The sequence below is a fragment of the Onychostruthus taczanowskii genome, unplaced genomic scaffold (genome assembly GCF_017590055.1).
Source record: "Onychostruthus taczanowskii isolate IOZ18803 unplaced genomic scaffold, ASM1759005v1 scaffold3, whole genome shotgun sequence".
NCBI classification, from domain to species: Eukaryota; Metazoa; Chordata; class Aves; order Passeriformes; family Passeridae; genus Onychostruthus; species Onychostruthus taczanowskii.
The window spans coordinates 16,742,799-16,765,742 of NW_024500349.1; the positions used below are offsets into that span (position 1 = coordinate 16,742,799).

At 37.0% G+C, this 22,944-nt stretch overlaps 1 protein-coding gene across 1 annotated transcript in view; it reads left to right on the plus strand.

Annotated features, from left to right (window-relative positions):
- PTPRN2 (protein tyrosine phosphatase receptor type N2) overlaps positions 1–22,944 on the plus strand; it is a 631,017-nt gene that overhangs the window by 159,013 nt on the left and 449,060 nt on the right. The window contains exon 3 of the mRNA XM_041408324.1: positions 2,538–2,651. Coding sequence (XP_041264258.1) covers positions 2,538–2,651 — 114 coding nt within the window. The remainder of the gene's footprint in view (positions 1–2,537; positions 2,652–22,944) is intronic.

Consider the following 22,944-nt stretch of genomic DNA (forward strand, 5'->3'; position numbering starts at 1 on the left):
CTGGATCTAAGCCATTTCTGACCCCACATCTACCATTTAGGTTTCTTGAAAGTAAAAGAGGGGCACTTTTGACAATTTTTCTTGGTAAAATGGCTTTTCCTTGCCTTTTCTTGCCCTGCAATCTGTGTAATTGAAAGTAAGTTTATTTAAAAGACACCCTGAAAATTGAATGCACAACCTCAATTTAATTTTTTAGGTCTTATATCTTGCCACAGAAACCTTATTAATTAAAAAAATTAAAAAGTCAAAACACACCCAAAACAAAACAAACCAGAGAGAAAAATCTGGGAAAATTCCTACTTTTTTAGAAAAAGCAGCTGAATGATGAAATGTATTATTTGCACGACTCCAGCCCAACTGTAATCCCCGGCACAAAGATCCTCTGTATTTTAGAGCTGGTATTTGCCAACCACTCCTTGGGGCATTCTGCTCTCACTCCTCTCTCCTCGTGTTGCATTTAGTAGAGCCCAGTGCTATTTGTGGTTGCAGCCCTCCAAAGCTTATTATGCCCATATTTCAAGTACAAAAGCCAAAGTAACTTGCAGTTTCTCCCTAAGTAGTCCCAGTGTTTTTGGATAGATTGTATAATGCAGCTCAGGCTCATGTGCTAATTGTTAATTTTAGAATTTAAATGGGTTTTGTTCTATTCAAAGGAAAAAGGCTGAAGGTTTCTGAAAACTCTGAGTTTGGGAAAACGGTTTGGTCTCTTTTGGAGTTTGTGAGTGAATTAGCTCTTACATCCATGGAGACATCCTTAAATTATACTTAATTCAAAAAATCTTTCAATTTTACTGAATGAGTATGCTTTTCTGGACTCTAAAATAAGATTAGAATTATTTTTAAGGTACATTATCTCTAAAAAATGTATGGATATTAGTTTATGTGAACATAGATTTTGTACTAATTGTTTGTAGCCAGTAATGGTGGCATCCCAAAGTACAGTTGGCTGTGTCAGGTTATGTTTCATTTTGAACAATCTTGTTCCTAAACACTGAGATGATCTTCTGTTCCTTTCTGAATCAAAACCCTCTTCCTGTTATCCATCCATTTACAAGTTGACTGATATTTATATACTTTGCTTATTTTCAACTGCAGCAGGTTTTTAAACAGAGATGAATATTTTAATCTGCTGTTAGGCTGCTTTTCACATGGCATGTCAAAAAACCAAACCCTATCTGTCTGTGTGGTTTCCAAATTAAACCTAGTTTCCAATAGCAAAATTAGATTCAGATGTAGGGTTTTAATTTGAATTAACTTAATTTGGCAGTTGTAAGTGACAGGAGGATTGGAAAGGAGAAGAAAGAAGAAGTTGGCTAATTTCAATGAGGTATTTGTGTTTAACAGTGAGGGCTAATAATGCCCTTTTTCTGTATCCTGGTTTGGTTTATTTTCTTTTATGCCATTATTTGTGTTTAGTGAACAGCTGGGCCAGTAGTTCCCATTTGTAGTCTTTTAGGTCTGTAAAGTAGGAGAGAAAGTAATGGACGTTTGCAAATTAATGCTTACCCTTATTTTCTGCTCATCTGATGCAGTTCTCCTTTTGGAGCATAGATGTAGTATCAGAGCAGAAGTAATTACTGTGTTAAAACTAGGATTGCAGTAGAATATTTTGCTAATTAAACTTGTTGCATTTAAATTGCTTCCTTTGGATCACTATATAGAAGAGAACTATTTTGAACAATAAATGAAACCACTTTCTTTCTCAGAGACCCAGAATTGCAGATGGTCAGATTGTATGTGAAGCACCTAGACTCTGAATTAGGCTTTTGTATGAAAGGGAGAAAGGTAATTTGAATGTTTGAACTCCCTGTTCCTCCCACACATACACAGGAAGCTTGCCTCAAAATGAACAATTCTCTAAATAAAGACTAATAAGAAGCTAAATTAATTAGAAGGTGTGATTTGAAAAGACATTGATGAGAAGAGTCTGTCATTTCAGACAAATGGAATGGAGCTAAATAAATTAGGCCACATTAATATCTCATTGTTCTGTGAGAAGCTTTCTTTTATTGCATTCATTAGAGGGTACTTCTTGAAATGAGCCTTTACTAGCCATTATGGATTCAGTTCTCATTTACCAATGCCTAACACACAGCTCCCACGTTAAAAATGTTTCAGCAAATCCACATAGTTTTCTGCAAATTAATATTTATATTTCTGGATGCTGCACTTCTTATCCACATCATAGTAGGCATTGAACATTAAGATTTTCTCTCACTGAATTGTCAGTAAAGAAGTCTTACATCTAAAGATTTGGGAAGCAGAAGTCTGAAAATACTTCATAAAATAAACTATATGCCTATCTCATACAATAGGATATTCCTCCAACTAATATTCTTTCCAGTATTTATTTATTTTGATAGAAAATATTCTGTCTCATGACTTCAGTGGTCCTTTGATAGCTTTTTAAAGTGTCTTTTAAAAGGTTCCTTCAGTGTATAATTAGGATACATTGGAAATGCGCATCTCATCACGCTGTTTTTCCTCTCAGAAAACGAAATGTGTATTTTTCCTTTTCTTTTTTCTCTTTCCTGCAGATGGAATATTTGGGAGATGTCAGCAAGTGCCAGTAATAGACATCTATAAATATGACATTTCAGCCCCTGTTCTGCAGCACCTGAGGATCATCCTGGAGCAGCTCTCACACAGAGGTACAGTCAAAACTAGAGTGGGGTTAGATGCACTGGGGTTACAATTATTTGTGCTCCCTCTGAGGTGATTTCTCCAGAAGTTTTTGAACACATTTGTGTTTCAGCCCTGCTGGTGAAGACTTTAGTAAAAGTAAAAAGCCTTTGGATTCGCTGAATATGCCAGGAGGACCTGGGGAAGCAATTCCAGGAGAGGTGTTTCCTCCCTGTGTAGCACAAGTCTGTGACTGACACTGCACTAGAAAATGTTAGCATTCATGAATGCTGGTGTCACATAAATAAATCAGTAGGAAAGGATAAAAGTTTGCCTTCTGCACTACAGCACATTTTAGGGTGCAGGGGCAGAAAACAGAAAACTTCCAGTCAGCAGAAAACAGTTCTGAACTTTCTAATAAATTCAGATAAAAACCTGCTCTGATTTCATTACCAGCTGCAGCTGGTCTGTTTCTTTTAATTTTTGTTCACCTTTTCAATGTTAATCTCTCTGCTCTTTCCAAAGCCAGAAAGGATTTTCTAGCTTTTGAGTGGCATAACTTGAACTAACAAATCAAAACTTGAATGAAGTGAAAGCCAGTAAGGTGAACAACCTTTCAGATACTAATACATGAAATAAATATCTCTTGTAGACAGTCGTTGGACCAAGATATTTTTGTAATCCAAATTGTTCCAAGAGTATTGTTACAATGTTTAACTTTGCACTTGCCTCATCTGTATGGGTGTTTGTACCTAAATGTTTTCCAGTTACAATCTTGATGACAAAGTAGTAATATTGTATTAGTGTGATGCTAGTTTAAATATGAGAAAAAATTGGTTTCTCAGCAGTTTTGGACTCTGCTTAGAGACTGGACTTCTAGTTGGGACACTCATTTAGAGCATTTAAATATTTTCCAGGGATTTATTTGCTGTCCGGCAGCCCATCCAAATGAGACAAACTCAGCAAAACTTGATTGTAGTAGCTCCTGCCTGATTAACAGTTACATGTAAATAGTACTTGTGGGTCTTTCACTTGTCATTTTCTAAAGGCTAAGTAATGCAAGCAAGTTATGAAAATACTCTGTTGTCAGGACAACATTGTATGAGTGAAAAAACTTGTGTCTGGGTTCTATTCAAATGTAGTGAGGAAGGAGGAGAGGACACATTCATCTCATTAGGTCACCTAAATAAATACCTAAAGTGATGGTGCACACATGGACAGGTAGCAGTTATTTGCTTCACCTGAATAGGTCAGGTATCCTATGCAAAGCTCGTCCTGTGAGGATGTCAGAGGTCAGAGACCTGCAGGAGACTGATATCCTTGTGAAGGGAACAATCAGAGGGGAATGGGATACCCGAGGCCATCTCAAAGGATGCTCACCTGCCTCCATCTCCCTGTTGACCATAAGATATTGGTTAGTTCAATGGAATTGATGTGGCCTCCCCTTCTAGGTGCTCCTCTGTTCAATAAAACCACCCTTCCTAGGACTTTTGTTATCCATAACCCACCTCCCTGGATTTAACTTTTTTGTTTCAGAAAACCCTAGTATGCTTCTTTTAAGGAAACTTGCACATTGAAATTTGGTCTTGTCTAATTGTTTCTTATAGCAAGAAAATGACAAGGAAAACACAGATTGAAGCCATGGTGGAAGTAAAGGACTTTTGCTTTCATCTGCTTTACCAGTTACATTCAGAAATGCACACACAAATGTGTGAATTCAAACTGATACAAAACCTTTGCAAGCTATTTTTGTGGTCTCTAGGTATCCCAATGAAGGGAATCTTAAATATATCTATGAAACATAAGAGAGTGCTGGAATGCTCTTCCTCAAATCATTGATGTGATAAAATAACTTTCTTTTTACTCTTAGTATCTTGCAAATTTTGTCTAGTGGGGACAGAAATATGAAAGGAGTAGAATCAGTACTATCAAATTGATGGATTACTGACATAAGGTTGCTCAGACAAGATTCTGCTGCTTACTGGTGCTGTCAGGTGGAAAACATCCAGCCCTCAGGTCGTGTTTTCTGGCTGTGGTCACTCTCACAGTTAGTGCTGTTCTTCTGAATGGTGTGCAAAATGGGATAACCATTTCTACAGTAAAGCTAGACAAAGCATTGCCAGGACTGCACTAATACTTCAGGCAACAGCTTAATTTTTTCAGAGGTCTTATTTCCTTTATTTGTGTGATACCCCATTCTTGTCATCTCCAAAAGACTTCTGTCTAGCTCAGCTTGGGGGTGCCCACCTTCCCTGGAATGGATAGGGGACAGCATCTATTTTCTGCTTTGTGTAAACAGCAGGACAATGCTCCCTTGAAAGACTGTACAGTTGGTGTTGTGATTAGTAAAAATTTTAGTAATGCCCATGTTGAACCCTTTCTATTTTTATTAGATGTATATACAGTTAAGAAAGAAATATTCTGAGGGTAATTAACTTGAGTGGTCTTCTAGGTTCTTATTTATTTATTTTTCTTATGTGACTTGGTTTGTCTATTTCATTTCCTTCATGATGTATTCTTGCAGAATTGCTAAGATCTTCCTTTTCCTCCCCAACCCTGAAAATAGTCTGTTGGCATCTATTTCCATTGGATTAAAAAAAAAAAAAAAAAAGGCAATAGAAAACCTTGTAAAATGTACCTTGGTTTTCATCCCTCTTTGCTCATTGCTTGTAAGTGGTGCCTATGTTTGAATCATGGCCCAAATGGAAGAGTGTGTGGTGAGATGTAAAAACAAAGGACAATGCAATGTGAATAGCAAATAGAATTTGTGACTCTGCCAACTCGAAATGTTTACTACAATGGGGAAGAATAAGTCAGAGGCTTAGATGAGTGACACACCTGATGATAATCTATTTAATAAAGGACTTTGACTAAAATTGAATCCAGGTTTCATAATGATACAGATTTTATGTCTTCTTTACACTTTGAGTCTAGCTTTGTCTACACTATTGACTGGGTAGATTGATGATAGAAATTAATGCCTTGGAATGTTAGACAGTTCCCTACAAAGAAATGATCTGTTAGCATTCAAATACCCTTGCTCGTATCATTTTCACTCACGCTGTCCTTGAGTCCTTCAAACCCTCATGAAGATTTTCTGAAGGTTCAGTGTTTATAAATGAGTCTGTCTGTATGGGAAAAACCCTTCTCACTGTTGCTGAAACATGACAAATCACTTTCTGAAGCTGATGGTACTTTATATTATAATCCATAATAATTTATGAGGAAATGATATATTTTTCATTGTCTGATATACAGGACAGTCAAAAAAATGCCATATAGGTGGGTCTGAATCATTTGAAAAAGGAAGTGAAGGAAGTATCAGTGTAGAGGGGGGCATGAGTAGTGCCTGAAGGAAAGGGAGATACTTATCCCTGTGGTTGGTCTTCTGCATTCTCTTGTCCAACTTGGAAGAAGATACTTTATGGAGTACACAAAAATGATGAATCATGTGTGCATTTCCTGGTTTGAGCTAAAATGCAGAAAATACTTTTTCCTATTTTTTTTACCTAAGTGCATTAAATTTATTATTTTTTTTTCTTTTCTTCTTGTCCCTACAATAGTCACGTTTATATTGTAAAGGCAAAGTATTCACTAAAATAAGATTCTTAACAAGGTTGTGGAAACAGTTCTGCATTGATTATTGACCTGTACATCAGAGCCATGAAGAGATGAGATAGGAGAGCTAAGCGTGGGACATCATAACTCAAACATGAAGCATAAACAGTCCTTGAAATAGCAGCAGAAGCAACAATAAGTGAGAACAGCAGTATTTTTCAACGTGCATGCTCCAAGAGGCATTTGTGTGTGTTCCATGGAATTAGAAATAGTGCCAGTGGTTAGAAATGATAACGTGGTACTAACTCTGTGAGTGTGCAGCTGCCACAGCAATGGGCATCCCCTGAGGGAGGAGCTCAGAGGTGGAGCCTGAAGGACACACTTCCTTAAAAACATCAGGACAAGAGGATTTGCTCAGGATCAAAACAAATGCCCATCTGACTTGGGATTCTGCCTCTGAGAGAGGGCACTGCATGTTTAGGGGAAAAAATGGAAGAAGATTCTAAGCCCGGAGAAGTATTTTGCGTGTTTGTACCTTAGTGCTGTGTGTGTCGTGTGTCCTGAGCTGGAAGTTGTGTTTTTGTGTTCGCTCCCTGCTCTGTGGCCACTGTTTCTAACACAGCTTGACAGGTTGCTGTGTATGGAAAACAAAGTATGTTAGACTAATAATCAGTATTTCAGCTTGTTTTCTGTTTTACTCAAAACGTAACGGAATTACCTCTATTTTCACTTTTCTGCAGGAAATGGGTAGAGTGAGTGAAAAACAGATCAGTTATATATATTCTTTTTATAATTTTAAGTGTACTGGACTCATTCCTAAATAATTCCTCAGTATGCTTGCTGCCACTTAATTTTTTGCAATAAGACCTTGTTCAAAATGATAGTTTAAAAGAAAGCAGTTTATTTCACTCTGTTATGAAGAAAGTCCTGCTTAAGATATTCAGATATCAGCAGTAATATTAAGAGAACCAAAAAGAGTAGGATGTGCTTTTAAATTCATGTGGCTTAAGTCAGCAAGAAATTCTGGAGAGATTCATGGACTGTGGAAATAGGCAACATATTTACAGATTATTTGAAAAAAATAGTATTTTCCCCTCTTGTTTGCTTTCTTTGCAATGCAGAAAGCTCTTGACAGGGAGAAAAAATTATCTGTCTTAAATTAATTCTAACCAGTTAAGTGTAAGGTGATTAATATAACTTTGCTAGAAATAATTTTATACTCTTACAGCAAATTTGTTTAAAAAATTGAAATGATTTACAATCAGTTAACTTGAAAATTGAAATGAATGTGACCTGTCACATATAGCTTGTGAATTACAAAAGGGTTGCTAAATACTTTTTTCACTCAGGACTATTTTTCAAGAAAAAGTATAATTTTTTTTTTACTCCAAGAAAGGTAAGAGTTGAATGTAAATCGTTATAAGCTCAGTTTTGAAATAAACTTAAAAGGAATAGTGCAGTTCTTGCACATATTTGTGAGGTGATTATCACATCATTATGGAGGAATACAGAAACCTGAAACCCTGAGAGGTAGGAGAAAGCAGGTTTTTCTTTAAATTGAAATATTGATATAAATGAAGGCAAACTCTTCTTTGGCAGAGAGCAGTGTGTTTACATCTAATTTCCTGGGCATCAGCCTGCTCCAGACATCTGTCTATGGAGCAAATTCTTCTCCTAGATGGCTGCTGAAGCCAGGAATTGAAGCATAACTCCCATGATGAGCTACAGCAGAGGAACTCAGCTGGGACTGGACATATTTACCTTCTCCTGGTATCACTGTCACACTGCCTTCACTTTTTGGCTCAATGGACAAAAACGTGCTGAAAAAGTTGCAAAAAAATTCCTGCCTTTGTTAAGTGCTGAAGCACCACTGGCATTTTTCACTCTTCAAAGACATAAATAGAAGTTCAGAAAATAATGAGTTTCAGAAAAAGCAAAAATATTTATTTACAGAGCAGCAGATCCTGTTTTGGACACCCATATGTTACACAGCACAGAATCAAAAAAAACCCCAGATTTTATTTTTTTTATGTTTGGTTCCTTGTATGGCTGCTCTGCTTACCACACATAATCTGACATGGTACTGACTTGTCAGATACCATATAATATAATTGTGAAAAATGATCTTTTCAGGATATTGCTATTTATGAAGAATGCATTGGAATATTGAAAATTATTATAGGAGTGAAACAGATTCCATGTATCCTGGGAAAGATATTAAAAATTACAGAGGAAAGCTTTTTGCAATGTACATAATGTTTTATCTGCATTCACAACACCACTGTATAAAGCTTTTTGATTTTGCATAATTTGATTTTTATTTTTTTGGAAGACATAAGTCATCGCGATAGCACCACATTCTCTTGTTTAAAAAGAATGACCAATCAGAGCTTTTACTTGTGCTTTTGATAAACAAATACATTAACTAATATGTTTGGTACAGAGGAAAAAAGGTCTGCATGCCTCCTTTGTGTCATGTTTTTACCAACTAGCAGTGACAATTATATCAAATTCTTTGTGGCCAGGTAACTTTACAGATCTTCTTGCAAAGGTAACTTAGAAATTAGTGATAATATAATGAAAATATCTGGGGTTGCTGATCAGTTCCTGCCTTGCTTACTTTGTTTAGAAGATCTGTGTGGCACCTCATGGATTTTAACCTTTGCATGTCTGTGCTGGCTCTTTTGCAATTTGTTCTTTTTGTGATCTTTGAAAACTGAGGGCTGTCTTTGTTTCTTCCTTCTGTGGAAGAAGCTGCAGATGCCTCTTGTTTTTCCTTTTGGACTTCCCTGAGCAAGCTCAGCAGGCATTCTCTGGATGGTTCTCAGCATTGGGTTGAGCAGCAGCTGGACTGCTGAAAGTCTTTGTATTTGGGATGTTCATGAATGTGTTCCCCTGTTGATGGGCACAGGGAGGTCTGAACTTCATTATTTCTCTCTTAGGTAATTAAAAAATTAACCCCTTCCATAGGACCTTTGGGCAAACACCAGGCTTGAAGCGATATGGGTGTATAACATGCCTTTAAAACACACTTGAAAATGCATCAATCAAATTGCAGTTCATTATCAGTTGTTCCCACACTTGGAATGCCAGCAAGTCTCAATTCAAGCATGAGATTACTTCTTTAGGTGCTATATTCTCTAATAACATCACTTTTGGAAACCATGAATAACAATATAGCATATGCAGACTAATTATGCCATTTTCTACCATTAATCTGTAATTATAGCCTATTTGCATATTCAACATAAGACTATTTTTTTATCATTGCAATACCTGTGCTTTTTTTTTTTTACTTGTTTATTACTAGGGAATATTTTCCTTTTCTATTTCTGTATTCATTGCATATCCTTATCTGCAGTTCTAATCACTGTCTATATGGCCTCATGTTCTTTTAAGATATCAGCTCTTAATGACAGTGTTTGACATATTTTTTAGTTTTTTATAGGTACTCTAAAATCTGAAACTTTTATGCTTATTTATCAAAGTCATTATTTAATTTAGTAATACATAACCAGTGGGTAGATTTTGTCCCTTGCACAATCATGATAAGATTGAGGCTTTGTTTACTTTGTTTTAGTAACAAGTGAGAATTCCCACAAAAGTTCTTTTTTCCCCTTCTCTGTAGATGTATATACTTATAAAATATATATACATATAAAACATGTTGGTGGCTTTTTATTTTCCACTTAAGGTGTTTTCATTCTTTACCTCACGGTTTGGCAGAGTGCTTCTGAGAAACGTAGCAGTTTCCTGAAAAGGCTGAGTAATGTTACATTTATTTTTAAAGTCTACATTTTATTTTTTTTCATGCTGATTCTTAGCATGTACTCACTACATTTCAGGCTTCCCCTTCTGTTTTGTTTTGCTTGTACATGGATAGACAAGCAGTTCATGATAATAAAATTGTAGTATCCCTCCTCCCTGAGTATCTCTGAGTATTCCATAGCTCAGTTTTTCCTTTTACGGCTCTCTCAGCCTTAAAATGACCAAAAAAAGGAGTTTCTCCCCATTTTCAGTCTTTATTCCTGTTGTTGTCTGGTTTCTAATTAAACATTGCATAGACCTGCACTACCTTTTTTGCTAAATATTTTGCAGTCTCTTAGGAAGGCATTGAATGTTCTTCCTGCTTGACTTAGCATATGTCATGCATATAGCTATTAAACTACATTTTGTTCTTTGCCCCACTTTGAGGTTTTTATGGTTTTCCTCACATGCTGTATTCTCACATTTCTTTAACATGGTAAGATAATTGATTTTCTTTTCCTTATTTTATCTGTGAGCTACTCAACAATGACAAAGCTCTGACTGGGAGAGAAAGTGTAAGTCTCCTGAGTCTGTGATGTTTCAGAAACTTAACTTTTTTATTCCTTTTATTTTTATGTGGCTCTTTTGAAGAGCTAAAATTCCTGCCTGAGCATCCTCCAGTTCTTTGATACATTCCTAGAAAGCTGTGTTGAGTCTTTAGATGTCCTTCATCCATTCTTCAGTAGAGAGAGTAATGAAATAAAAAGACTTCAGCATTCCAGCTCAGCTTTTTCTAATTGCTGATGTGTTTCAAGTCTTTCCAGGTAAATTCTAACTGAACTGTGTTCACTTCTGATAATTTTATAGTTACTGATACTCATTATAGTGCTAAACATTGAGCTTTTCATTGTTTTTGTAGCTACTAGGTTTTAGCAGGCATCCAGCTCATAGTCACATTCAAGATGTTGGAAGGATTTAATACTGGCCAGTACTCCAAAATAGTGTAAAACCTAATTCAAAATTCTACATGGTCAAAATTGGTGTTCACTCACATACTTTCTCTCTTTACAACTCTCCATCATAAAGGTCTGTTCTCTGTGAAATTCCAAGTTTCCCATTTGATTTACAGCGTAAAAGGCAAATTCTAAAAGTTTGGACAATTGCTCTTTAAATTATAATATTTAGAGTCTTCAAATGTATTTGATACTCATCACCCATAAATTTCTAACCTGATAGAATGATTATATTTATCAGCATTTCTGAAAAAGCTCTCTATGTATCCTAACTGTAATGAGTTTCCTCATGCACTGAAAGTATTTGGTAAGGTCAGTTCTATGTGAGTAAGGCCAGGCTGCTCTTTTCTAGAAAAATAAGTAGAGATTAAAAGTTCATTAAGTTAAAAATCATTCACCTTAACACCCCATAAAGTATTTATGGGTAGTAAATACTTTTACACAAGTTAGAAATTAATTTCAAACAATTTCTAAATACAAGAAGGTTAAACTCTCCATCTAATTAAACCATAATAAATAAGTCAATCAGCCCTCCATAGGAAGGAAAATACATTATTTTATATTTTGGGTTATGATAGCTCTGACATCATCAGCAATCTTCATTGAAAACTGCAAGACTGGGCATTAACATTTTTGCATATATGTGGGAGAGACAATGATACAATATTCTTCCCTTTTCTTCCATTAAAGTGAACTTTGTTCTGACATTGCCTGCAGGCTTGAACAGAGGGCAGTCAATGCTCAGGAGTCAAGACACTAAATTTAAGTTTAAAATTAAAATGTTCATCAGCATGGAGAACTTCTAGCTACTCATCGTATTAACTTGTGAGGCAATTCCACCAGTCAATAAATGAAAATGGAATGCGGTCCTCAGTGGTAGTTACTTAAACTGAGAGAATTTTCTTTTAGCTAAGAATAACCTTAGAAAGAGTGGATACTAAATTTGATTCAGAAATGAGAAAAATACTCTTGAACCCATCTTGTCGTAACTCTGCTTTTTCTCCCTTGTGGGAAGTGCAAAACCTGTCTGCTTTTAAATTTTAATTAAAACTTAGATTAGTTATGATCATCTAATCTTTCCTTTGCTCTGCAGTGTCTGATCACTGTGTATAAGTATCCAAAGTTTAATCTGCTTCTGGTCCTCCCAGATTTGACAGTCTAATTAAGTGCTCAACTTTAGCACTTAGTATATAAGCAATCCCACTTCATGTTTTGATAAGATTTTAGATGAAATTGGTCACTTACCTGTTCTGCTGAAATATTCCTGAATAATTTTATTGTTTCATCTTTACTACTGCATCCATCTCCTTTAGGAACCAACAGATTTCCTTCCTGTATTATGCTAAAAATCTATTTGAAGGCACAGCCTACCACTGACAGTAAAGCATTACTGACATTGTTCTAGTATGTCTTAATGACATTCCTTCAGTGTGAAAATTAATATATAAAAATATGTCAACACACAAACATTGATTCCAAGGCCGGTGGTTCACTGTAAAATCCACTCTATTTTTCTCACCAGGTTATGGTGACTGAGCGAGATCTGCAGATATCATTTTGTTCTTTCTTGCACATGACTTTGCCCTTCTCTCTGTTGGCCTGGTCTTTACTTTTCTTCTGTAATCCTTCGCCTCATCCCAGGTTCCTTGTGACTAATTGTTTTCCTTTGAACTTTGGGAAGACATGATTTTCGTGTCTTGTTCTTGAGCCAGCAGCTAAGTGTCATGGAAAGCTTTAGCACAAAGCCTACTCTCCCATTAAGGAGGTAGATCTTGTTCCTTATGCCAGCTTGCTCAGTATGTAGGCAGTTGATCCACATTCTGGTAATTCCAGGTGATGTTAAATGGAAGGAGATGTTATTTCCATTGCTCTTAGCAGCTCTGTTGAAAGCAGGCTTACGTTCGCTCTATGGGGGCCAGCTTGACTCAAAAATAGCTAAAGGATTGTAGATCTACAAAACTGTTACTCTTCCACCTCTTCACTTCCCATCCCACCTCTCCCACCACATCCTATTCCATTTTCCCTGGCACATCCCATCCCATTCTTACTGACAGTGGCTTTCAAGATGGTTCTTGAAGCACTTTGCCACCCTGGCTTGACCTTGCAGCTGCTGGGCCCACATTTTGAGCTCCCATGGGGTGGACGGCCCCAGCTCACACACACAGACCTCTGCAGCCTCTCTCTCCTGTGACTCTTTATAAACAGTAGAGAAACAAACACTTTTAGGGTGCCTAAAAGGGAGTAAATTCAGAAAATTGTAGGATGACGTGAATAATATCTTTGATTTCACAGACAGTATCACTTTAGCTGTCTATTGACTGGGGAGTCTCTGGCTGATTACCTCTGTCTTTCATTTAGTAGCCTAAATTTGGTCCTTTGTGTCTCACTGAGTGCAGTATTTAAGTTCCAGGCCCTGTGGAGAGCTCTTTAGAGGAATCCCCTCGTACTCCAAGGATAAGCAGCTTCTGGGTACAGCTTCAGTAGTCCTATTCAGACTGAACAGAATCTGAGAAGCAATTTCAAATTCCCAGTGCCAGGGTCACCGAAAAAGAAAAAAAAAACCCCAACTTTGCTGCAGTTTGCTCTGGCCTTTGCTCTTGCAACATTTTAATTATTTTTCTGGAATCCTCTGGGCACTCATCAGTTATCCACGTAGCAGCATAAACTAATCAGCACCCAAATTCTGACCTTTGTTGAATAGCAGGGGCTCAGGCAATTTCTAATCCTGCTGTGTTATTTTGGCATGAACTTCTTTGTTCAACTTATGCTAGAATAGATCCAGTTTTTTTCTTGAACTTCAGTTGGACAGATCATGGTAGAGGTCCTTGCCTGACCACTGATGATATGAACTCATTTTCACTGGAAGAAGTTCTGATTTTAGCCTTGAGAACTTTCTTGTGATCCTATAATTTCACTTATTCTTTGTACTTCACCACTCTTTTTTTTTAACTAGGGACAAGATATCTATTTGCATGTCTTTAATATTTTAGTGACTAAGTTGTGTAATATTATTTTTTGTGGGGAGAAAAAGCTATTTTATCTATATAATTTTCACATAAATGCTGTAGAATCAGATCTGTTGAAATAGTCAAACTGCAGCATTTTTCCTCTTACAAGGAAAGTGGGTCTGGAATGTCTTTATTTAGTTCTGTTTCATTAATTTAAAAATATAGCACCTATCTCTGTTTCTATGTTAGTCATTCTTTGCTAAGGCTATGGAAAGCAACAATTTTTTATAATAGAACCTGCCATTTTAGATGCTTTCACCTCCCTGCTGTTTCACTGAGCAAGATGCAGCTGAGGGTGGGTGATGCTATGAAGGAAATGACATTGATTTTCTACTTTTGTCATACAGGAGTATTTTAAGATGTTCCTCTTTATTTTAATTTTTCTTTTTCAAGGATTCAAGAAAAATAGGAAAAAAATACTCAGAAGTTCAAGTCGAGGATGCTGGAATGAAAACATGCCTGAAAAAAATCTCAGGAGGATCTGTGCCAGGACATTGGAAGGGTTGGGTGAACTGCCTGTTCCAAACTGAGTTTTGCAACACCGTGACCACTTAGGACTTGAGGGACTGAAGGGCCAGATTTGAGTCTCTTGGTTTCCTTTCTGGATGGCTGAGCAATAGGCCAACAAGCTCTTCATTTAATATGTAACTTCTTGAAGAAGTGTGACAATTTTTTTTCTGGAAAGCAGAGTATTATTAAGTCCATGTGGCCTTTTGCTATTGTACTTCCAATGACTAGTGGTGTAAACACTGCATCAAGAACAAGGTAGAAATTTATTTTGCACAGGTATTATTTTATCAATTTTTACAGGTTTTTTTTTTTTTTTAATAGTTTCCCTTTCAAAATTTTCTACTGCATAAATAATTCCCCAAATGTGTCTCCTAAAAGGTCTGGCTAGCTGACTCTATGTCCTATGAAAATGCACTTAGGTAAGCTGGTAAGATGCTTTTTCAGGTAATTTCAGATATGAAAATCACATATGACATCAGAAACCTGGTGAAACTTTTTGTTTGAGTCAGAGCATTTATAACCTTTTATAGGAGTTTCCAAAACATTCATCACTGCACAGATGCTACAACTTCAGTGGTGCAATGAAGAGCGAGCAGCAGGTGGAGCATGCGTATTGATTTTGTCACTGCAGGCCTTTGAATCCCACAAAGCAGAATTCAAACAAAATGCAGGAGCCCTGAGAGTAGTGTCACCAGTTCTGAGATAGAGAAAAAAATATCCTGAGGGTGTTATCCCTGTTATGAATTGTAGTGTGGACTTAGTATTTCCTTCCTGGTGGTACTTGCTGTGTTACTTTATACTCTGAATTATGAATCTTATATTTTACATGTACTCTTTCAATTTGTGTAGGTTTCATCAGGTGTCTGTGTCTATTTTTGAAAGAAAAATTACTCATCTAGAAATGAATCACAAATATATACAGAATAATCAACAATCAGTCTCTTTACCTGCTTTGCTAGGGTGCTGATTAATGGATTTATGTTCAGTATTTCTAGATTTAGTTCTCCTATTAAGCATGGTCTGTTGTTGCACAAGTGATATTTACATTCTTTACAACTCATGAAATGCCTACTGCAGCTCCTATAAATATGAGATTTAAGGAACTTTAGATCAAATTACAGTACATCCTTCATTCCCAGGCTGCAGAATTGCTCAGCTTTGTTTTATTGAGTCAGTTAGGCAATAAAAAGTCAATCATTGCAGAGTGCCTGTACATTTGTAGGCTGCTCTATGTTGGGATGAAGCTTCATTTGGTCAGTGGGTTTGCTGTAGCTGAGTCATGCTCAGTGAGAGAGCTACACATGTTCATTCCATCAGGATTGGCTCACACAACACCATTTAAGGTTATATGGCTCTTTGTTCCAGGAATTAGCTTGCAAGTCATAGCTTTAAGATTATGAAAATTACATTCTCAACCTCAGCAATCATTTTCATTAACTTCTGTATCTATTTGCATTGTTTACAAGTTAAAGATGAAGGGTCTTTGAACATGTAGCCATTTCCTTCAATGGTCCATCATTCCATCCAGCATTTCTAATATTGAGCATTGTGTACTTAACCTGCAATAGGAGTCTTCAAAGGGAGTCTTTGAGTTCCTTGAGTGACTCATTTCTGTTTGGCTTCCCTATGGGGTTCAGAACAGAATCCAACTTGTTTTTATGTCTTGGCAAAGCTGGGAAAAGACTTTGTCAGATTATACCTGGAAGATGTAAAAAGCACTGTCCCATAATGTAGCTGGCTTCTTTTTCCTGCAGATGAGTCTGAAATAAACTTTTATTGACATTATCCCATGGCAACAAAACACCATTAGGGTTTTTATAAACAAATGTAAGCATGTAAACAAATATTTACATTTGTCCTGCCCTTCCTGTTAAGCCATTAGATCAGCTAACATATTTCTGCAGACTGAAGAAAAGGTCCAGAAGCAATTGTCTGGTTTAGCCAGCTAACAAGTCTGGATAAGTGTAAAAACCCATTGCTCTGGGCTGGTAAATGATGAACTGCAGTGTTAGCTCACTCAGGTGATTCATCCAGCTGAACGTCCTCCTCTGACAGTGATTGGTAGCAGATGCTTTGTGGTACATTTCAGAAGTGTAAGACACAGAGCAAGTATAGAATAAGCTTTTCCCTTGTATCACTTCTGCAACGCAGATTTTTTAGGGATTTCACAATTCAACGTTATTAAGGAAAAACTACTTGTAATACATAGAAGCGACTAAAAGCTGCCATTAAAGCAAAGAAGCCGTGATGTGATGAAATAGGAGGAAAGATGAGCAATAATTACATCTTGTCAGCACAGGGCTCCCTTAAAAGTGCTTAATAGAGCAGTGATAGTCAGTCTCCAAAATTCAGTCTCTAAATATTAGTGACACTTTTTTGAATACTGTCTTTCCTCAAGGAAAATATCCTTTTTCGTATAGATTCTTGAGTCTCTTGAGAAAATGATACAGCACATTTTTGGGATGGCTGTTCTGTTTTTCATTAAAATAACTTGTAAAATAGTTAATAGTTTCCTCTTTTGGCCAGGACTCCCAGAGTTCATTGTGAACAACCTCTTGGCACCCTTCAAAGGAGCCTAAATTATTCTAAAGTAGAGTGACAGCTGGAGAAATTCTGCATTTCCAAGGACAAACTTCACTAGTGCCAGAACCCATGGAGAGCTACTCCTCCACCTTCTACAGCAGAGGACACTTTCTCCTTAATTGTAATTACTGCAGTATGATGTAAATGAAACCTGGATCTAGTATTTTTATCCTAATGTGGGTTTTTTATGCCTGTCAGGAGTAAAGATTGGTTTTCTTAATGAATTAAACTAACTGGTTTCTGGAAGGTTTGTAAGTGGTGATTTGCACACTAGGAGCATGTTTCATAGGAGACTTGCTTTAGGTTTTCACAGTAATAGACCATTGACCACTGTCCCACTGGGTATTTTCTTCTCCCAAAAATGTCACTTTTTGGGACATCACATAGCTACATCTGCTGTATCTTCTGGATCCTTCCTTTGGCTGTATCACCACTGATTCTCATTATGAATTTTTCATACATCGTATGTTTGTGCTTTTAATGGAAAAGGAAAACACCAGCACCTTCTGGACTGAGCAGGGAAACAGATGAACTGATTTCACTGAAATGATGATGATGATGTGGAAAAGTATAGGAAAGTTAAAAGCAGAATGGAATCTGCCATGGACCCGTTCCAGATCCTCTTTTGGCAGCCCAAGATTAACTGTGATCCAGCTGTGGAAAGGACCCAATTATTTGCCCCTTAATCTTTTGCAAACTAAGTTCCTGGAAGCTGCATTCCATCTGCCTTGAAATCTGTGTCTTGGCTTATTTTTCGCTAAGAAACTCTACAGCCTCTAAGGATGGACAGCTTTGGGATTCAGAGTGACTGTGCCATATGATACATCATTTGAATGTTAGAAAAGCTGTTTCTTTATGAACAGTATACTTAGTAGATAATCTAATAGGTCCATTTACCCTTTAATTTCTTACATTGCTGTTAATTAGTATCAAATTCTGGCTGCATTGAAACGCTGCTGTTGGCCCCATTTTCCATTGCTGTCTCTGGGATTGAGCTTCATTTTTAAGGTTCTGTAGTGAATTTTCATTACTCTAGAAAAAAAAAAAAAGTCCTTTTTATTGCACCTAAAAAGTGGGACTGTTTTTCATTTTCTATATTGTTTTTTCTTTATGAAATCAGTGACCAGGCTGATGTTTAGGATTAATTTTTTGGAAGCATTTGGTAACAGAAAAGCAGTGTTGTGAACCTGCCAGAAAAAGAGTGCCAGCATACTCCAGATGCTGTCCCACAATGATTTAGCAGGATTTGGGCTAGCTGTGTCTCCCTTACCTAAATTCTCTTTGTGGTCATTTCTGAGGGGTGCTATTTTGGACAAGATGCCTTTTTAAGAAGCTTTTTTGGTTGCCCACTAGAACTCTCTATAAAGCTGTCTACCTCTAGTAAACATAAATTGGTAACAGGTGATCTTCTCAAAATGTTTTCAGCGGTTTTTTTCCCAATGAATTTTTTGAAGAAGAGCCCACATATGAGCAAGACTCGCTGGAGGTGTGCTGTGCCTCCCTTCTGATTGGAGAAGTGATAGAGAAGGTGGCATCAATTCATTTGGTGCTGTCCACAGCAGAGCAGGCACATCTGGATGGGAGATACTTCGTGCTGAGGAGAGTTAAGGGTCTCTCCCTCATTCGCATAGATGTCAAAAATGTTCCAGAATCTCATAAAAGCATGTTGCCAGGGAAATAATGCAAAACTGAATTAGTCTGACTATTTTGCTTCTGTGTTCCTGTTGAAGAAGCAGGTTCATCTAAATGAGGCAGCATAAACATGAAGCAGAGTGTTTGGACTTAATGTTACAATTTATGAAAAAAACCTTAACTGTCAAAGACTTAAAAGGTTCGGCATCTGCTGTATCATACACTGCCAGCCTCTGTGGAGGAATCAGGGCAGCATATTCCAGAGAAGCAGCAATAAGATAAAAGCACAAGTGAAGTTAGAATCTTTCCTTTGTATTTAGAAAGTTTGCATTGAATGCTTACAGATAATTGAGTGTATTTATCCCAGCTCTTCCCCAGTTTTAAGACTTTCCACTATTGAAAATGGTTTTTGTTTGGTTGCACTTTTTTTTTTCCACCCCCCCCAGCAAAATCTGAGCACCTTTTAATTTTCAGTATCTCTGGTAGATAAAGAATTAATGTTATCCTCATTTCACAGATGGGACATGGAAGGACTAAAGGGTCAGGTTCACAAAGATATGTAAATATTTATATTTCCATTGATTTCAGTAGCAAGTCTCCTACCTACATAAGATGCTTAAATATGTTTTTGGTCACGGACCTTGGTGATTAGCTGACATTTTACAGGAAATCAGTAGTGACACAGGGATCTGAACCCTTTAGTGTTCTTTGAGTTCATCTTTTTTTGCTGTGTGCTTGCTGAGATTATGTGAAGTCTAAGCCTTCCATTCTCACCAAGCTGGTTTTAGCATAATGGGACAGAGGTAGAGAAAGCTGCTTTGATAGCTGTTTGCCTTGGGCATTATGAAACAGAATTGACTTTAAAAAGGCATTTACAAGTGACCTAGTGCTTTCTGGGAGATGGGCACTGCTGTTGGATCAAAAGCTAGAGGAGATACAGCTTCGGGACAGAACTAGAATCTCTCTGTACTGCTAAAAGAATCAGTATCAGAAGAGCTGCAGGGAGGGGGAAGGGGGTGAGGGGAAAACAGAGTAGGTAAAATGATAAATTCTGAATATTTATAACCTCTTTTGTGCTGTCCCACAATTGAAAACAAAGGAGGTGGAGCCTGTGTTCATAATTAAACTCTAATTCTCCAGGTCAGAGGGTAAGGTGACCTGTCTGCACTATCCGCTTTTCAGGCCAACATATGGTGTGATTGATATTGGCTCTAGAGGGGTCCTCATACAGCTGGAATGCTGGGGAAGTGAATGTGATATCAGTTCCCCAGGGAGAGCTGTAAATTTAACATTGGGGGATAAAGTGAATATAGTATCAATAAAAAGATATTGCTGCTATTTTTGTCACCTCTGCACTGACACTCACAGCATTGGCAATAACATGCAGGTCAAAACACCTTCCAAAATGTGATGAAGAACTTACTCTGTTCTTCAGTTTCACCACTGGGGAACACAGATCTGATTTGAAAATAAATAAGTAAGGTCTCTTTCTTCCACTTTGATGTAAGAGCTGTTGATAAGGCAACAAAGGTTTCTTGAATTAATTCTGGAGAGTAATGCAAATACCAAAGGTAGAATAACGGGATAATTGTATTGATTGTTACAGTAAGGGTATTTTATTTTCCTGCATAAAAAATTTGTCTTTTCTGTATTAAATATAAAAAGTAAGAGTAAAGGAAAGACTGTTTAAAAAACAATGTAGAGAAAACAGTGGGAAAAATTATAGAAAAAAGCTGCCTGCCATCAAATGTTAAGACCTCTGAGTTCAAGAAGGTAGTACATGATGCAGGCTTACTGATTTAAATTGAGGTTGGATTGGTCCTAAGAACAGTTTTTTTGTTGTCCTTTTCATCTTGAAGTATAAGGTTATTTATTACTTATTTGGCATCTGTATTTTTATAGGCTTTTGATTCCTGTGGCAAAAACAGTTGTGAAAAGCAAAGCAGACATTTTTTTGGTTTCAGTTAGGCGGATTATTGTTATTTTTTTAATCAAAAGTGGTGAGTGAAAAATTAAACTAATACATCCCAAATAATAGAATTTTAATTCTTTCAACCAAACTCTGCAGTATTGTCATAGTGTTAGAAGCTCCTCTGGCAGACTTTGTGTTGTTTGCTATAGAATAGGCTCAGTACAGGCAGATTCTGGAGAACCTACAGCTTCAGAGACAAAAGCCAGACCCTAAAAAGCATCAGTGCAGCTCATGGAAACTCTGGAACAATGTGGGTCGGTACATGGACAGTAATTTTGCCATGGCAGGAGCCCTAGAGGGATGAGGAAAGGGTGGTATGTCTTTGCATGCACAAATCATTCTGTTAGGACTTGAACATACAGCTCTAGGCAAGAATTTCAGATACCTCAAGTCTGCTACATACAAAGGCATTTTTCTCAGTTCAATCAGTTCTGTACTTTCCAAATGATTTGTGATAGGAAATCAGTAGGTTATACCTGGGGTTTCTGGCTGATTTTTTTCTTCCATCAAAAGTCCAGAAAACTGAGAACTTATCTGGGGATTTTAATGGTGGAAATTCAATACTGCAGCCTCATTACCATTCTGTTATGGATTCCTTTCATCCGATATCTTGATATTACCACTTAGAGCAGTAAAATGGTTTCAATTTATTAAACTAAGTGTTTAGTTGGAGAAAATCAAAAGTGCATGCTAATGTCACTGTATTGACAACCCTTCATCCTCACTGTGGAGCTGCCTGTATTTATGTTACCATTCCACGTGAGCTTCTGGAAACGTTGGAGGCTGAAGCCATAGTGAAGACATTTCTGTCAGATCTCTGCTGCTTAATTAGGCAATGTTGCTTTCAACAGTCCTGCTCGATGGTTGCACTCTTAAAATACCAGGCTTTTCCAGGGACCTGTGTACATTGTGACTTGTGTAACATGGTCTCCAGCCTGAATATTTATGAAAATTCAGTGTATAGATATTCAGAATTATTTTAAAAGTCTTTTCAGTTAGAAAACTGGCAATATAGAGAGTTTTGATTTGCCTGGTTTTGAAACATGTTTGCACATGTTTTCTAGAAATAAAATATATATGTTGCTAACTAATTGGCTGAGGCTTGATTGACAGACCAAAATATTTTTAATTGCAAACCCTAAATCTAATTTAAATCTCATTTCATCTGTTCTAAAGAAGCTTGACTGATTAAAGACATTTAATTTCACTGCCATGCAATGGTATGATTTTAGTGCCACCTTTTTTTTAACTTGCTTTTCAATGCCAGCAATGCAAGTGATGCCTGTAGACCTGAAGGGAGACAGGGTTTTATAGCCTGGATAAAAAACTTCAGTGTATTACTCACAAATAGAAAAGATAAAAGTTAAAGAATAAAACAGATTGGTTCTTGTCTCCTTTAAAAATACACTTTGAAACTAACTCAAAAGAAGTTATCATAAAGCGTGAGTGTCAACATCTATCAGAAGAACAAATGTGTTAGGGTCATGCTAGGTATAAATGCAGCTCTTTTATTTCTGGGTTAACAGGCTTAGATTTACTGCAGGTGATCTGGATTTCCTTGTTGTCATACAATTTGGGCAGTATGAAGGAAGTTATAGTTAAGATCTTTCAGTGAGGTATGCTTTGGAGAAAAGGGTAATATGATTATTGCAGTAGCTGAGATACTTGATAAAAACCAGCCAAGTTTCTGACATGTCAGCCTTTCTTCTAAAATAAATAGGGAAGGGAAACAGGCACAGGAGTTGGAGTGATGTGCCCCTAGGTGGGGACATACTGTCAAGGCATTGAAGGAACTGTGCATTCCTATTTCCCCTGCACTGATTGTTTTGTGGGTGAGGTTTTAGCCTCTAATGTTGACAGTCTGGCAGAAGTCATATGAATCTTTCTGGGGAAGAAGGAATGTTTCTGTTCAAGTGTTAGGGGAAAAAAAAAAAAACCCAACAACTTTCTTTAAGTGAAATTCTGTACATGGAATAAAAATGCAAGTTGCAAATTGATCAGATAAATGCAGTGGTTCACCTAAATCTGTGTACTTTGATTGTTCAGGGAGGTGAGAAAACTCCTATTCCTTGTTGTTTTATCTAAGCCTGTGCCTCATTTCTGACAGTGTCAGGGTAAGATATGTGAAGGAGACTTTGGAGGTTCTGTAGATTCCATAATTTGGGCATTCCCCTCTCCTCTGGCAACTGGCTCTGAAAAAATGCTACAGGGCAGGTGTCTCCTACTTTGGAAATGAAGTCTCTTGTTCCTGCTTGATAGAACCTTGAATACCTTTGTATTTACTCAAACAAATGCCCTT